We start from the raw sequence: 18134 nt of genomic DNA on the forward strand, positions 1-18134 counted from the left end.
ATGAACAGTCAGTCACAATTTTCAACAAACTTTGTTCTTTCTGATTTTTGTTCTGTCACTTAATTGTAAAATATGATGACCCAAGATAGTCAATGTGTCTGAGGTAAAAGTTCAGATCTGTCGCTTTCTTTTCACCTCTCTGCAGCTTGTAATTACCAGCTGTTCTTCAACCATTTAAACATAACAGGTACAGTGCCTTAAAAAAAAGGATTCACAGCCTTTGAGCTTTTCCACATATTGCAACCTCAGAATCAAAATTGGCGAGAAAATTGGCTCCCAGGAGTGCTGAAAATAAATGCGCACCACATTTTTCAGATTTTTTTCCCCCCCTTAATTTTCTCTTTCAACTTATCATTTCCATTTCACTTCACAATTATGTGCTACTTTATGTTGGTCCATTATATAAAATCTCAAAACAAAAATCAGAACTTTGTGGTTGTAAGGTGGCGATATGTAGAAAAAGTTCAAGGGGTGTGAAGACGTTTCCAAGGCACTTAACTCTATATCCTTTACAAGTACCTTAGCCAGAACCTTTTTGTTCTCTTTGTCAGAACTGAGTTTACTACTTTAGTTGGTATAAATGAGTCTGATGGAACAACAGATAAAGTCGCCAATGAAAACCAAGTGTTACAGCAAATTGACAAAAAAAGACATGCCAGATGTGTTTTCTTAGATGCTAGCACAACACAAACACTGGGCCCACATGTCACAACTGCTGGTGTCATCTTATGCATTTTAGCCATTTAGTGTTAGTCTAGTTTGTTTTCCATGAGTGATGTTTTCGCTATGGCCAATTGCACAATAAGCATGATCATCCATTAAAGTATGAATTAACCAATGACCACTTGTGAATGTTCTCTCTGGCGTCAACCCTCGTAGATGTCTTTCCCAAGTAAATGTTGTGTTTGGTGCTGTGTGTGTTACATGGCTGGCACAAGGTGAAGTACTCTCTTGAATTTCAGATTCATTTATAGATTTCATCTTGCGAACGAGGGCCATGTTTTATGGACATGGTTTGAAAATGCTAAAGGTATATGCATACGCGTTCTCTTTAGAGCTAGCACAATAAGATGCCATGGCAACTGTAAAAACAGCATTGGGGGGTGTTGTCATTAACGTTGGCACTGGAGCATGCAGTCACTGTCCAATGTGCTGATAAGCATTATCACATGCAGTATCTCTGAGAAACGGATTTCTCTATCACAAATAGATCAAACCCTTCTCACTGCTGCTGAAACAGTGTTTGGCAAAATACCTGTAACAAAGCACACTGTTTCTCATCATTTTGATGTATTTCTGAGATGCCATGGCAACTTTGGAATCTTTCATCTCCAAATATAGTTGTTTGTAACGACGCCAGCATTCTTGTGGTGCTTGTAGACTAGCTAAATGACTTGGTAGAATCTAGTTAAATGCACATTAAAAGCTTTCTGTTGGGCTCTATTTTCACCACCCTTGTGTTCCTCTCGTGTTGAGGGTGCTATTCAAACAAATATGCTGTCAACAAAAAATGGAGGAACAATGTCTCTTGTCCAAAAGACCGTTGCAGCATTGTATCGGGTGCGATGCGTGGGTTCTCGTTTGCTTGAATAGCATCTTTCGTCTCCCTCGCGTCATCACTAATGCTGAATTCCACTTGTCATCTTCGTCAGCAGTCATCCTCCGATCATTCAGGTTTAACATGCAGGAATGTTACCAATGGAATCTCATTTTGATGCGTGCGCCTGTGTGCCATGGCAGCATGAATAGATGTTGTGTTGTCAAGCAAATGAGTGACAATACTGACGATTGTTTTCTCTTTGCTTTGTGCCTATGCCGCCTCCTTGTCCCCCTGCCCTTGCTTTTCTGCGCCCACTGCTCTTTTAGGTGTAAACAGGTGCACGCCCCCCTCATATCCGCCTCCCCAGGAACCCCTCAGCGCGGGGCAGTATGAGGTTACGGAGGACATGGCACAAGGAGAGGTTTTTGAATTCAGTCAATCCAAAAGAGGCCAGGCTCCTTTCTGGCAAAATTTTAGTAGATTAGCTCCATTTAAGAAATAGAGACTCTTCTGAAGGACCAGCTATTTTTTCTTAGAAGCACTAAACACTGGATGATCGTGTCCCACAATGAAGAAAATACAAAAACACACTGACTTGAGACTTTCAAAGTTAAGGACCAATATTAAGATTGGGTGCGGTTGAAAGCAGCAAGAGGACTGAAGACTTTCACAGAACGCGGGGAATAAAACCTAACAATTCATACATGTTGAAAACCTTCTTAGTTATCATGCTTCTCCAGCTGAGTCAACCCTCACTGCACTCTCACTCCGATTCGGCAAAACTTACCTGTATCAACACACCATCTGAATGTCCTGGAATTCGTAGAGATTGTTGTCTTACTCCTCTTTAAATCCATCGTCTGAAGACACAAAGCGGACAGCGCCCGGCCGTTGTACGATTGTGTCCAAGATCTTGCTGTGCTGCTATGTGAGACTGCGCGTTGCATTCTTGTGAATGTGTGTCCAAGTAACGACAGGCCTATGGCACTCGCCAACGGAAGCTCCACTCTGTTGGACATCACCTCTCCCACCGCCAATTACAGACCATTTACACACATTCGAATCTGCTCTGTAGTCACTCTCTCTTCGTCATCCCGCCATCTTTATCTCTCTGCTCACCTGCTCAGCCTATATGAGTCAGGGGAAGCTTTTCAATCCTTCAGAAACCCGCCACCGGCCATGATATGACGGCTCCAGGAACAAATCAATAGTGGGAATGTCAAACGTAAAGCGTATTAACATTCTTTCACCAAGCAGTTTTGACAGGGTATTCATATCCCATCACGCAGAAGGTCAAGGGCTGTGGGTTGTGGGGAGCTTGCCGCTCAGATGAACCTGCTGGGAGCGGGAGATAGGCAGGCTGCGCTCCAGTCGCCTCGTGCCAGAGCCCCTGCCCTCTCTCCCCAGAGACCACCGCTGTAGCACTGTGCTGGCAGCTCACGGACGAAAGAGCATGGCACACCTCTGGAAATGCATCCGGAGCGGGCAGTGAGGTTGATCTTTAAAATGTCCTTTTTTTTATCAGTTATTTAAAACTATTTTTGACTTATTTTGTTTTGTTCACACTGGAAAATGGCAAAGCACGGCTAAGTACTTTTTGGTGTATGTGCACGCACGGCTGTCGTAAAATAAGGTAGACCCCAAAGCACCACGAGGAGGTCAACAGGCCAACGTTATAAAAGGAGCGAAGAAGAAGTGCAACATGAGGATAGAGGCACAAAGATGGATCAAATGTGTAGCATGCAGGCATTTTCTGATTGTGATTCATGCATCTCCACAGACTGCAGCTTAAAATCTTGGCATTCCCCTCCCTCATCGTGTTGTTTATTCCAATCTGATCCATGTTCTGGCACAGTGCTCCACACTATTAACAGAATTTCTCTCGACTGGCCTGATCAGATGCATTTGCTTAACCCACATTGAACGAGATTCGTCTTCTGCTGAGCAGTTTGAAAAACTGATGTTGAGAAAGCTTGTTTTTGTTGTTCCAGTTGGAATGTAAGCAAAACATCTGGCCACGGGTTATGAGCATATTTTGAGCTCAGACACGTCATGTTGGATTCAGTGTACAGAACATCGGGGTATTTGAGCAATGTGCCATCTAGGGCTGGACGATTAATCCAAATGTAATAGTGATTTCAATTTTGGCTTTTCTCTATCAGCGGTGCGTTTACAAGTTCCTGACGTTGTGAAAGTACCCTGAATGCACCATGTTGTTTGCTCGCCGTCCTTGAGCGTTCTTAAGTTGTTTAATAACACTCCACTTGGAGTTTACTGTAAAACTTAAAGCTGCCGCTAATGCTAAAGTCAATGTAATATCCACTGAAATGCTAACTGGAAATTGGCATCGACTTGGGGAGTAATAACGGATATTTACACATACGCACGGCTACCGCCGCTAATGCTAAAGTCAATGTAATATCCCATTGAAATGCTAACAGGAAATAAGCATAGACTTCAAGAGTGTTATTCCTTCAAATAATGAATCTTTACGCACAAAAGTTGTAGATACACATACACACAGGTAAGATAACACTACTCAAAGGCACAAATTCTTCCCAATAGGTGAAAAACGACTTATATTAATAGAGTTCCATCACAACTTTCTTCTGTTCTCATTCTAAGTGTGTTCTCGATCCACGCACGACACCACACTGCCTTAAGAAGCCAAAATGTGCGGAAACAGCCACCATTTGTTCTTATTGTTTTTCTGATTGCTATTATTATAGTACCAAGACTTGTGAAAATAAAATAAGATGAAATAAATATGATAAAAAGATAAGGGTATTTAAGAATGAAATGAGGAATAAATATGAGGTCTGTCAAAATTAAAGCGTTAACTCTGGAGATTACATTTAATCCTTTAAAGTGTTTTTTTTTTTTTATGACCAACCGTTCTGTGTTGACCTTCAACCTCTGCTCACGTATGCAGCCAAACTTAAAGGAATCACGGACTATACGTAGTTTTACTTCCTGATTTACTTACTTTATTTTACAGGAAAAGCGTTGCATTCAAGGATAAAAAAAAAAAAAAAAGCTATTAGAACAGTCTTTGAATCAAAATGTACTTTCTATTTGATGATTTTACATTATTTCCAAGATTTTACTCAAGAAAATATCTGTTACAAGATTTAATTATTAGCAGAATGTTTTTATTAATCACAATTAATTACGGAATATTGTACGATTAATTAGTTGTTTTTTTTAATAAATCACTTGACAGCACTAATAAAAACATAAAAGGCTTGAATTTCTCATATTTAGAAGGACATTTTGTACTTGTCAAAAAGAATAGTGTTCATGAACAGCATTCAATGTGCAGGGATTAATTAGCATGAAGCTATGATGATATTTTGAGTAGCGTTTTTGAAATCAATGAATAATTATTTTCTTAATCTCAATTATAAAACAAAATGTGATTGCTATTTCCCCCATAAACGTCCAGCCCTAGTTATCATCATTACTTTGTTACTCAGTATGAAAGAGTTATTTAGTGCATTGTTCTATGTCATTATTTTGCCTTCAAACGGGCCTTATAACTTCCTGGGAAAACACCGTAGAATTTATTTGTATGTCGTACAATCTGTGTTTTGTTTCAGTAAAAAACGTTGCGACACGGATGAGTGCCGTCTCTCCCAGTCAGATTGCTCCGGAAGATAATTCCCTTCACCCACAACATACGGTTCCTAGACCATGATAAGCTCAGGTCCAGTGCTGCGCCCACCCCACCTCCTCAGCCCCCGCAGATGCACACGCACACAGAGACACACAATCATGCGCACTTACTGGCCCGTTGTGCTGCGGAGAAGAGAGATGCTATCTAACAGTGCCTTCCAGCATTCCACTAGTGATTATCTATTCAGTTTCGCAGGCAGATTTGAATTTGTCATGTATTTTCCCTTCAGTGTGGGACTTGCAACGGTCTCTTCCTTTCTCTCGCTCGATCGAGATCCACTCGGACAGATCTCTTCCACATGAGTCGTTTCTGTGCACACGGCACACTCAAAACACTTATTTTGTTACTGTGTCACCCTTGCATAACTGCAATGATCTTGCACAAATATAAGTTATTCTGATTTCAGATACAGTATATAGAAATGACGTAGAACTCCTTTATTGTTGAAAGAGCATTTGTTTGGAATATATATTAGAAATCATTAGTTTTGCTTAGTCGAGTTACGCGTATACTGTTTAATGAATATTATAAGCAATGAGTTATGAATTAAATAAGAAAGTGTCATCTATTTTAACGTTATCAGCTACACACTGTAAATAGTGTAAAAAGAACAGATCATATATTTGGATATTGGTATTTTGCGTTGGAGACGAATGTTGTTCCAGTTCTAGCGTATGGTAGAGCTCAGTACCAGGTAAATGCATGCTTGTGGCATCCGATACTTTGCATGAGACTTAAAACAACTCTTTACAGTTTGTTTAGTTTCATTTCACTTCTGATGGCATTTTTCCGCCATCGAGCATTCAGTTGTGAACTCACTGCCATTTCACCAGAGGGAGTTCTGGTCTGTCCAGCTGTCTCCTGCTTGTGTCACGTTTATGCTTGCAGCTTTTGTTCTTCGTCCATGTCAGGAAGAGGAAAGGGACTTCACCTCACGCAGAGTCAAAGTGAGCTCTTGACGGATCAAATGAAAGGCACTGGCGTTGTCTTTGCCAAATATTAGATGTTTCTCTTTTCTATTCCAATCGACACTGGCATAGCTCTAATGGCTGCTAATTTATGGATACCAGTAACGGCTGAGCTTCAGATCTGAGGCAAAACGGGTATCATTTTTCTATGACAACAATATAAGAGTTAGCACTGATCATAGGTGTTGTGTATAGATTTTTAGTCCAGCGGAAGAGCTGAATGCATAGGAACTCTGTGGGGATGTGCTAAAAATAGCCCTAATCCAGAAGACACTCACCGAGTACTTCATTACAACTCATATCATGCTCTTGTTTCCAAATAAAGCTCTGGAGCAATTTGACAGTGACAATTAATTTCTCACTTGTATTTATTTAATTAGAAGCCAGTGTTAAATGTTATAATTTGGGGTCTAAATTTTTCAACCAACGTATATCTTCGTTTTGTTGATCGCATATGGTTAACATTCTGAGCTTCGTCTTTTTTTCAAAGCATAAGAGGATTGACCTCAGTGCTGTTTTATCTTATTTGTTTTAGTTAAGTTAGCCAACAGAACAGAACGCACAGGAGGCTGCTTTCACTCACACTTTTTATTCCAAAGTGTATACAAAGCACTCGCATGGAGCGTGGCGACATCACCACGAGTGATCCCTTGGTTGCATCTAAACAGTCAGGGTATCACAAAGTCCAATGAGCCATATTAGATGTGGTTTTCAATGACAGCAACGTGAGCTGAAGACTGACGTTCCACTTTTACAAACACGCGATCCATTGTATGATACCATATAGTCCAAGGTCTGAGTTTTGCCTCCCGCAGACAGTTAACTACCCGAAATCCTTGTCTCCATATGCAAACATTTGTCATTTTTGTTCTTGCTGGCATTTTGAGTTTATTTGATGTAGAAATGAAAAATAATGCCTATTCAATCCAGAAACTGTGAATGGGAGAGTGGAGATGTCAACTGTATGTACATTATATGTTTTGGTGTATTCAGAAGCACTGGGAATATGTTGTACTTCGCTGTAAAAAAATTAAATAAAAATGAATCCATATCTGATATAGCTGTACTTTTGTTGACAATAAAACTCTACAGAATGGTGTTGGGCCATTTGTGTGTGAGTACACTAATAAATATATTCTGTCTTATGACACTATTAGCACATGAATTAATTCAGAGATTGGGTTTGGGAGTCGATAGCAGGGGCGTAGAATCTGTCGTCTGGAAATACTTCGAGTGCGGACTGTTCAAAAAGTGTGTTGCTCGAAATTGCCAGTGCACTGCGCACAAGACACTCTGACTGGGGACACGGTGTTCCGGTGGTGATGGAAATGGTACTAGCAAGATGCTAGGGTTGTGGCTTGACGGGGGATATCAACGTCATTCACCATTCATGTACCGTTGGTCCCAAGTTGGTTAGAGTTTGTTTGTTTTTTGTTAATGAAAGTTTGCGGAAATTAATACGGGCGGAGCGCACTTTGCCTCTGAACATACATTCTCACTGTAGTGCACGGACTTCATAGCGTATTTCCAAACGCGCCCATAGTGTCAATCAGAGCCCTGATGCGAAGACTTTAGCCTGCTGTACAGTAGTTTGTCACCTTGCTTGGCAGATATTGTAATACTACACACATATACTTAGTAGCCCGTATCCCACTGAGGGGTGAAAGTTTGCGAGTGTTGGCGCGAAGGTAGTAAATACACGCTCCCGTCAGGGATTGTTCAAGCTTCGCAAACGTTGCAAGAACATTTTGAAGATGTTCAAAATGTCGTCATGACAAGAAAAACAGTTAAAAATGTGACAACAAAATTCGCTAGTGTCACAAATGTCCGACCCTCACTGGGTTACCGGCTTATTCATACTGTTTTTCAATATGTTACTTATTGTTGATGGATAAAACACATTTAAAGTTGAAGTTCAGAACAGGTTAACTAGACTGAATTAATGATTTTTATATATTCATGTTTACATACAGTATATTCTCATTATTCTGGTATGTGTTGATCCTACTTTCACATGTTACGATTTTGGTGGGCATCAGAGGATTTTCTGATTTGTTTCCTGCTTCTTCTTTTTTTATGACTGTCATGATAAAATACGATTGGTGTTGATTATTTTTCAGTTCATGCTGATGATCATGATTGTTAGTTTAAAGTCCAGTTTGTCTGCTTTCATGGAGGACTGGGAAAATCAAAAATAGTCGAAATCATAGGATTTAATATATAATAATATAAAAAAATGATTTAAAGCATTTTAACTTCCTTTCCATTTTGTGTCACAATGTTTTAATTTTTTTAATTTTTGTGTTGCCTTTATGGCCATTTAAAGACACAGTATATGATTTAGTGCCATCTAGTGGTGATCTTATAATTCATTCATTTTAAAAACATACTATTAATTTCAATAATATGTAATAAAATGTCATATGTAATGTCAACGTACATTATTTTCATATAACCGTAAGTCTAGTCATCGCTAATAGGTCTTACGGATACCCAAAGGAGAACTTCGCTAACGTAGAAATTGGTGGTAAGCTAGTGTGGTCTCTCTGAGGCACGTTAGTGCGAGTGCTTCAAAATGCACGTGCGTTGAACTTAAGTTGTTGCATTCTAATAGATGACCACTAGATGGCGGTAAATTATACACATTGTCACTTTAGTTGTCTTTCACATTGTCTCTCTTTGGTTATGATTCACAGTTTTTTGTTTTGTTTTGTCAAACACAGTTTGACATTAGGGTTATCTTTGGATACTAAATGCGAGAAGATGAACATTCTACTCGTGAACAATTTCCGCCCTCCTCAAATACCCCCAATTTCTGAAATTATGTCTACGCCCCTGATTTAAAATTACTTCATCAAGGTGATGCTAAAATTAGTCTAGGGGCGGGGAATGCCCACCAAAAATGAGTCTGCAGATTGTAGCTATGCTGCCATCAATAAGTAATGAGATTTATGCAAATACATCTCTCAGCCGAATGCTCCTCTTCCTCCCACAGATGCAAGACTGTTTTTCAGACGAGATGTTGACTCCCTGGCGTGATGTGGCGTGGGTGTCTGTTTTTGAGAGGTTTGCTCCAGTTGTGACTCTTTATAAGAAGGGATTTAACTGTTTATGAGTGAGAACATATCAGAAGATATGGCTCAGGGTGACTGAAGACGAAAATAGATCAGATTAACATCCTTTGGCAAGTCCCACGAGTGAGTCAGAGCAGTGAGTAGCGCAACTGCGCCCTCTAGTGCTCATCAATGGTGTTACACTTCACAAGGACATTGAAACAGCGGGGTCCTTACTAATAAACTGAAAAGACTGACGATAAAATGATTGCTGCTTTTGTCCTGATGCTAACTGCGACATCCCACTTGTTCGGACGTGTTATGCTTCAGGTAGTTCCTCAGGATGAGAGGAATATCCAAACTGTCAATGGCAGGCTCTTTGTTAGCAAAATGAAGGCTTCTGCGGATTGCCAGGCGAGTCTGCGACATCAGAGGTTTGGGACAAACTGGTTGCAGAAAGACACAAAATTAGAGAGACAGTTAAAGTTTGTGTGTAGACAATCATTCGGGTCTTACCTCTTTCTTTGAGCAGCAGAGCCAAGGCTTCATTCTGCTTTGTTGTCTTGTCAATGATGAGTGTAGGCGGATAAACATCTGCGCCAAAGTCTATAAGAAGTTGTATGTACTCCACGCCGCAACCGTAACGCAAACACACCTCCAGCACAGTCTTCGGCTGCTTTAATCGGGCCAGCATCTTCTCATCTGTGCAGTTATAGTTGGGGTTAGTTCCATGGAGAAGGAGGAGTTTGAAGCAGTCCAGATGTCCGTACACTACTGAGATGTAAAGAGGCCCTCTGCATGTTGTAGCATTCGACGCCCACTCTGGTACTTTTGGTCGAACGTCCACTTCTGCACCGAAGCGGAGCAGCTCTTGGAGGATGTCCACATCCCCTTCTCGGGCAGCCGTTAGCACCGGTGAGCAGTTGTTGTGTGGGCTGCCGTTCGGGTCGGCTCCGGCCTTTAGAAGAGCCACCGCGCAATCCAGATGTTTGCCGCTAACAGCTGTGAATAACGGCGTCTGGGCCTTCACGTCCAGGCTGTCTATCTGGACGGGATTACACCAACAAAGAAAACTTGACAGAGGTGAATCATCCCAAAGCTTGAAATACATGTATATTTTTCTTTACAGCTCAATTTTGCAAATGAATGACTTCATTTGAGGAGCAACCTTCTAATTTTGTTGGTTTGTTTTTTCCTTGCAGTTTAATTCCAGTGACCGTAAAGTGGAAGCCAACCTTAAACATTTCTTGACAATAATATGATATATGTGACCTTGTGACCTCACTAGTCCAAACATGACATTCTGATTAATATTACATTTTTGGAATATGAGTTATGAAGTAAAATCCAGTCGTTTTTATCCATCTCAGGGAGCGGCCATTTTGTCACTTGCTGTCGACTGAAGATGACATCACAGTTATTCAGGACTCAGGCAACGACAAATCCCAGCTCAGCTTGTGAACATCACATGACCAAACTCAGAAAATAGATCACCTCTTATTGGTTATTACCTGAGCAGCATTGATGTCATTTTCAGTCGACAGCAAGTGGCAAAATGGCCGCCCCCTTAGATGGATACAAATTGATTTTGCTGTTTAACTCATATTCCACTAACACAACGTTAACCACTAGTAGGGCTGCATAGAACATATTATTGTCCCAAAAAAAGGTTTGGGTTGACTTCCCTTTAAAAGGAAGGGTTTAATGAAGCAAAGCTAAATTGAGTTTATTAAAAAAAATGTAAAAATAAATAAAAGGTATGATCTACTATGTAATTATGTGAACATAGGTTGTGCAGATCTCAAAATCTAAATTCAGGACTTTATGGTGAAAACAAACAACAATTTAATACTAAAGTAAACGGTAGGCCACTCCTCATGGCTGCCGAAGCCTATGCCGCAGTATACAGTAATTCATTTTCCAGTTTTGGCTCTGTTTATCAAGTAGATTTTCTCTCCAGAATCCTTAATTTCCCTGCTGTTTTGCACTTAAAAAATTGGATATTCTCCGCCTTTATAATCCAAACACTTCATTTCGGTGTTAGTTGTGCTAGCCGTGTCTTCTTATCTTAGGTTAGTTTAGCAATTAGCACTTCTTTCATTTCAAGAAATGTAGCTTATTCGACATCACGGAGGCAATGATTACTGACTGGTGATTAACTTTGCAGCGTGTCCAGCCGCATCCGTAGCCCGCTAAAACTCGTTGCTACAGTAGCTAGCTGGTGCAGTGTAAGTAGCATCGAGGTACTGGGTGAAGCTTTTTGAGACATCTCAGCAGTTGATGTATTTTAGACATTTTAAACATTTTTTAATACATGCATCAAAAATGACCAAGTCAACAGATCAATAAGTTTCAGTAAAAAAGAACAAAAATCCATTTTAATTTACAATATGAGAACAATATGTGACCATCAAGCTAGCACAATCGCCTCACAGTTCTGTGTGGAGTTTACATGCTGTCCATGTGCTTGCATGGGTTTTCAACTGATACTTGGGCTTCCTCCCACATTAGGTTAATTGGAAACTATACCTATCTAGGTCCTCGGGGGCTTTAGGGGTTTTCCTCCTCCAACACACCTGAATCAAATGATCAGATATCAGATGTTTGGTTTGCAGAAGGAAATTGTTTGTCTATATGTGCCCTGCAATTATGGCCAGTCAGGGGAGTCCCCTAACCTTGCTCTTGCAATATGTATTCTCGCGGTATTTGTGAGTTCACAAACTCCCGAGAATCCATCTTCTACCGCTCCCCTTGATTTTCACCGATCCGAACCACTGGTGGTTTGGACCAATCACGGAGCGACATTATGTTTGGGGGCGTGATATACAGCTCAGCTGTGACAAAACCAGGAAGCCAGCGCTAACGCCGGGGCAAATAAACAAACCTAACATGGACGAATGGACGCCGCAATTAATTATGTTCTCGCAGAATTACTCACAGTTTCCTTGTTGAATGTTGAACAGCAAGAGGAGCTTCGTGCTTTTTTGGCTGGTAAGGTAATATGTTCGTGCGAGAACGAAGACGACATTTTCGTCCGTGGCCGTGATTGGTCCAAACAAACGTTTACAAGATGCCGCATCGTCCAATCAGCTCGAAGTATTTTTCCGAATGTCCCGCCTTTCCCGAGCAAATCAACGTGGAGCAATCCCAGACTGATATTGTGGAGAACTCCCTCGAGTGAAGCACAAATCAATCTGGCTATTGCCAGGCTAAGGGTCCCCTAACTCAAACCCATAAATCAGATGGAATAAGACTGGGGGGGGGGGGGGGGGGGGGACAAAAAAACGTATATTGTTATTTTTAGTACTGTATCCCCTTTGTTTGTTCTTCACATAGCTAGTAGTACAATCTTTCTTCAGGTATCAGAGGAAGCTTCCACTAATTAAATTAAAATATAGTTCATCATGGTCAGTATCACCACTTCTAAAAATCTAAATTGTGTCATTCATTTGCATTGAACTGCAGTAAAATTACGGAAATTAAGATTATCGATATGGCTCCTTTGTCAAAAAGTTATAGGCCTAAATGTTGTAATCTGGTAGAAGGCATTACACAATACTACTACTACTACTAATAATAATAATAATACATTAAAACTATTTAACAAAGTAAATACGAAAATTTAAAAAGTAGTCTTGGGTTTCAATTGGCCAAAAGTGGCCACAATTGAGCTAAAAGGACCAATGTTGATGTAAACATTGTTGCTGTTGTGTATTTTAAAAAGACTACATCTGACAGAAATCCACATCCTTGGGAGGCTTCATTACATTTGCATTATTACAGCTAAAATGGTTCAAGAAAAAAAGTGATTTGGACACAAATTAATTTAGTCTACTGTATATTCCTGAGAGGAATTTATATTTATTTTATGTACAAGGGTCTCATTCATCCAATTATAAAAGTAGCTGTTGGGCACAAATTATTGCATCATTATTACCTTTTGATTCATTTAATTTGTTTTATTGTAAGTCTTGCTTTGGTGTAAAGTTGTCTGTGTCTGTCACAGTCGATAACGATAAAATGAGATCAGTGAAGACCGTTCAGAGCTCAGTTATCTGATGTAGTATGAAAGGTGGTCTCCTCTAATCATGGAGCTTTAATGCATAATATGTTAGGCAGGTGTCAAATATTGAAAGATAATAATAATATTTGTTTACCAGCCCAGGATTCTTACTTGCGTCCTCTGCACCCACACTGCTGCACATCACAAACAATTGCTTCACATCTCACCTCTGCTCCATGCTCCAGTAGGAGCTCCAGGCACTTGAGGTGTCCCAGAGCGGCAGCAGTCCGTAGGGGGGTGACGGGGACCCCCCACCCGCTTCGAATGTTGATAGACCTCCTGTAGCTCTCCTGAGAAAGAAGCTCAGAGAGAAGAACGACGTCGTCACCGCTCACGGCGTTGTTCAAGGCTTGGCTCAGCTCGTTGCCTTCATCCTCCTCTTTGGGCTGCAGCAGTGAGAAGATCTTGGAGATGTCCATCAAACTCATGTCGACGGCTTGACCCACAGCCATATTTACCTCCGGGCTGGTGCAAGTCAAAGCTCTTCCATCTGCATGAGCAGAAAATGGGGGTGGTCATGTGCTGAATACATATCTGTCATCTTAGTTTGTGTCTATTTCAACACAACTTTGTTTACTCACAGAAACAATGTGGCACTCTTCCTAAGGCTTAGTGGCCACATATGTGAACAGCACTTTGCATGTAAAAAACACAGCTTGGACAGCACTTTGCGTGTAAAAAACAGCTTGGGCCTTAGGAGGTTAAGAGGGAAATACAATCTAAAAAATTAACATTATCTGAACAAACAGAAGGTTCTGTATATAATTGTGTGGGGTGAAACAGCTTGGACAGCACTTTGCATGTAAAAAACAGCTTGGGCCTTAGGAGGTTAATGTGATAATTTCATGACAATGTGATAAAATTTGCACTCAAATTGATCCAGAATGTAATAAAACCCAATAATGTAATGATTTCATTAATCTAATAAAAAACACTGATATTGTAATATTTTTTTATTACACTTTATTTACTACTGTAATATATGATTATTTACTACTATCATTTTGTATTATAGCAACACTAAAGACTAATGTAGCAGTGAACTTATCAGGTCTCTGATTATTTAACAATAAAACATGAACAAAACCTTAAAAAAAAGAACAGGTGCATTTAACTGTAATACTTGGCATTCCCAGAAGTCTTTGCAGCAGCACATTTCTAATCCAGTGGGCGGAGCTTGCTTTGACTTCGAGTAACTGCAGAGTTGGTTTAACACCAAATAAATCAACTCTGACTTCCATTTAAATCAGACATTGTTAAAAATACACTTTGGGGGTTGAATCAACTCTGAAACATTTAACACCGAAATTTTAACTGTCCAATTTTTTTTTTGAGGATGTATAAAACAAGTTCTAAATTATCAATTTTGAGAGAGATAGAAAAGACACACCTGAAAATGTAATAAATCCCCAAAAGGTAATTATCTGCATATCAGTAAGGATTGTTTTTATTACATTATTGGTGAAATGATTACAAATATTTGGGTTTCTTTTTGATAAAGTGTGAATTTTATTTCATTATTTAGCATAATTACAGTTTACATTATGATATGCGATGCATTAATGCCACAAACAGATTGACATAATACAATTAAAAGCAGACAGTAGTTTGAAATTATGCATTATATTTTTTATAAACAAAAAAAAAATCATTAGAGACTCACCTTATTGGGCTGAGGTTATTTCCAAGCAAAGGCAACGTCATCGCCTTCAAGTTACATTCAAGAAAGGAAATACGCACTGCGTATGGGGAAAATCCTGTGTGTGTTAGTGTGTGTGATGAATGCAAAGAAATGTGAGTTGCGAAAGGTGCTTGATAGCGTGTGTGTGTGTGTGTGTGTGTGTGTGAGGGGCTAAAACTTCTGGGTTGGCGCAGGCTAAATTTAGGCCACAGATGGGTCTGGCTGAACTTCCATTCTTGGAGAGTTGAAGCTCAGGCTTAAAATTAGAAAGGTGATAGACCAGTCACACTCTGCGATTGGCGCGTGTAGGAGTGTGTTTGTCAAGGACAAAAGCACAAATAAAGTAGATGTGTTTATATCTATATGCCAGAATTAAATGTGTGAAGAATGTTATCAATCATGGTCACTTTGTCCTTGGAGGGAAAGTGTTCAAAATAAATTTGCATTTATATATTTGCCGCAGTTACAGGTGAATATACAAGAATCGCTGCCATCATAGTGTCTCCACCAACCCCCAGTTTCCTAACAGAAGCCATTTGATTGTGTCAGCTGTGTGACTGAGATCTTTCCGCAGAGAAGCCGTCAGTCAGCTGTTCTTTTGCCAAACCCAACCACGTCTTCATAGAATGTAGCAACACATTCTTTGTGCAGATGGCAAATAGTCCGCATTGTTGGCATTCACTGTGAATACTAACGATAAATATTCCATTATTTGAGAGCACATAAAAATTGTAGTGTCACACAAATGTGAGTACACTTCACTTAAAAAAAAAAATCTTACTTTCAGCGGTACAACACTCAAACTTAAACCAAAACAAATATTCACCAATCTGATAAACCTCTACTATCCGCGAGTGCCGAGCCGATTTAATATGTCCATATTTTCCAATATTTTTTTAATTTTTGTAATGACTAAAAATCTCGTCGTTGTCTTAAACATCCAGCAGAAAAACATTAAAGTCAATAGTGCTGTACCTAAACTTATTGAAAGTGTATCATTGTTTTATCTCCACTTGATGGCGATAGTGACACATTGATTTTAGGGAGTGTCCATGGTGTGAACACAAAAGAAGACGGTACTTTATTACTTCTTTTTTTTTTTACTTTTTTTTATAAATACTTTTTTTTTACGGCAGATTTGTTGGTTAATTGGTAAAGCTCATATTTACTAAATAAAATATAAATAATGTGACAACATCCTTGTTTTTTCCGTTTCTTCGTCAATAGAAATGCCAGGTAGTACAAGTAAAGGTACTTTTATATATATATGAAACCAAAACAAAAAAAGTGATCTCGAGCCATTTTCAATGATAATTGATCATTATGACTGCAATTACATCAATAGCTATGGCATATTACTGCCAAAGACAGTGTTTTTAGTCACTTAATGTTTTCTTCTCTGTCTTGTAGTCACATGATACACCTTTAACGGTATATAGGCGTTAAAATGAACAAGAAATTGAAGAAAACAATGTGGTCTAAAAAAAAAAAATTCTCTCCATGACTGTCCTCCTCGCTCTTTCCTGTGGGCAAGCGTAAGAAATGGTTTTGGTTTTGTTGCAGTTTGATTTTTTATTTTATTTATTTATATGACTTATTCCTAATTTAGGATAGTGATAGATACATCAATTGTGTGATAGAGACAATTATCGATTGTGTTCTAGAGTAAATCTGGTGACTTATAAATTCTAATAACTGTTCCACGAAATTGTGTTAATGTATTCTAAAGAGGCTTTTCTGTCCATTTGTGTAGTTTTTTAGTTTATTAGGTATGTGGATGTTTTGTCGGTTCATATTTCAGCCTCTATGTGCTGCCATGTGAATCTAATCTGCCAAGGGCCTCCAAAAAGTGCTGGTGTGGTATTTTGAATCCCACTGGAGTTCTAGGCAGGACACACCTTGCTCAAATATGATTGGCTGTAGGCTGATGTAGCACCATGACCAAATATGTATCACATTTGTATGTACACAATTAAAAGAGTAAAGTTTTCTATGGTTAATGTTAGGGTGGGTTAGGGTTAGTGGGATTCATAACGCTGCCAAATTTAAGTAGTTACGTCTTTTCCCGCCCAGAAGTAGTAAGGCGTGTCTTAAATGCAGCAGCCAATCAAATTGCCTAGAACAGTGGGATTCGAAATAATGTAGTTCTGGCCGATAGCCTATACATTCTTAGATAAAATATTGATTCAGAAATTCTTCAGATTATGACTTAACCAAACCCACTACCAGCAGCATTGATGCGAGGCCTTCAAGGAAGTTAAGATTTGGCAACCTCCTTCTCCAGGTTCTGAATTGAAGCCTGTACCGCTTTGGTTCGTTGTAATGATGAGGATCAAAACTCTCCGAGGAGATGAGTAGGTGAAGGTTCGTGTGCAGTGCACTTAACCCAGCAGAAAGCAAATGAGTCTATTCTGGCCATCTCCTGCAGTTCTGTGGGCTCTGGTTCATGTTAATGTTGTGTGTGTGTATGCTTTCTGTTTCCCACTGTGGTCAGTATGAGGAGTAACAGGTTTCTGTGGCCTTGAAAACTTTTATCAGAACGAAGACACAATTGCAGTACCAGACACTGCAAGGCAGACTAAATACACCCATGAGCTATATGGCCCAGGTCCAAACATTTCTGATATTGATGTCTCCTGTAGACACCAATGCGTTTAATCTGATGCCGTTGGACCTTTTGAACAATTATTTCTTTTAGGAGTGCGCATGTTAGTTGAGTTTGTGGAAAACGCCTCGTCGCCCTCCAATGCCCCTCTCTGGATTTGGGAGGAACTATTTTGTGGAAATATGCGGGTCACAGCAACCTGTGGTCGCCTTAGCAACTATGAAGGAACGTGGAGTTGCCCTGGCAACAGATGAAATGAGGGGTTACTGTGACAAAAACACTGCAGGAACTCATTTAGCAGGACCTCTCTGTCCTTTTTCAGGCAGATAGCAGCAGACATGACAGGCACAGCGTTTGTACAATGTGAGCGACAATGTTAAGGTGGTGTCAAATATGTCTTTGTTTTTAAATATGCGGGCCACACCGATCCGATTGTCCATTGGAGATGAAGACATGTGTATTTTCTCCACAGTTTGTTAGTTATCTAACTATAAAATAGATTGGCTTTGGTTGAGGTTCACATTATGGAAGGAAGCGTATTGTTGATT

General features: G+C 39.7%; 2 protein-coding genes across 4 annotated transcripts in view; one reads left to right on the forward strand and one right to left on the reverse strand.

Moving 5' to 3' along the window:
• arhgef9a (Cdc42 guanine nucleotide exchange factor (GEF) 9a) overlaps nt 1–7282 on the forward strand; it is a 49459-nt gene extending 42177 nt beyond the window's left edge. For all 3 annotated transcript variants that reach the window (XM_086084378.1, XM_086084379.1, XM_086084380.1), the window contains one exon: nt 1867–7282. In XM_086084378.1, the coding sequence (XP_085940504.1) occupies nt 1867–2042 (176 nt within the window). In that variant the 3' untranslated portion in view covers nt 2043–7282. The remainder of the gene's footprint in view (nt 1–1866) is intronic.
• Nucleotides 6817–15112, reverse strand: LOC147168246 (ankyrin repeat and SOCS box protein 12-like). The gene is made up of 4 exons (XM_086084381.1): nt 14964–15112; nt 13468–13790; nt 9754–10282; nt 6817–9683 (listed from the first exon to the last, which is right to left on the reverse strand). Exons 2-4 carry the CDS (start codon nt 13750–13752, stop codon nt 9526–9528), a joined length of 972 nt encoding a protein of 323 aa, XP_085940507.1. The 5' UTR covers nt 13753–13790; nt 14964–15112; the 3' UTR covers nt 6817–9525.
• Between the last annotated feature and the right edge of the window lie 3022 nt (nt 15113–18134).

Source organism: Leptonotus elevatus, chromosome 9 (assembly GCF_054856555.1).
Source record: "Leptonotus elevatus isolate MCC_2025b chromosome 9, RoL_Lele_1.0, whole genome shotgun sequence".
NCBI classification, from domain to species: Eukaryota; Metazoa; Chordata; class Actinopteri; order Syngnathiformes; family Syngnathidae; genus Leptonotus; species Leptonotus elevatus.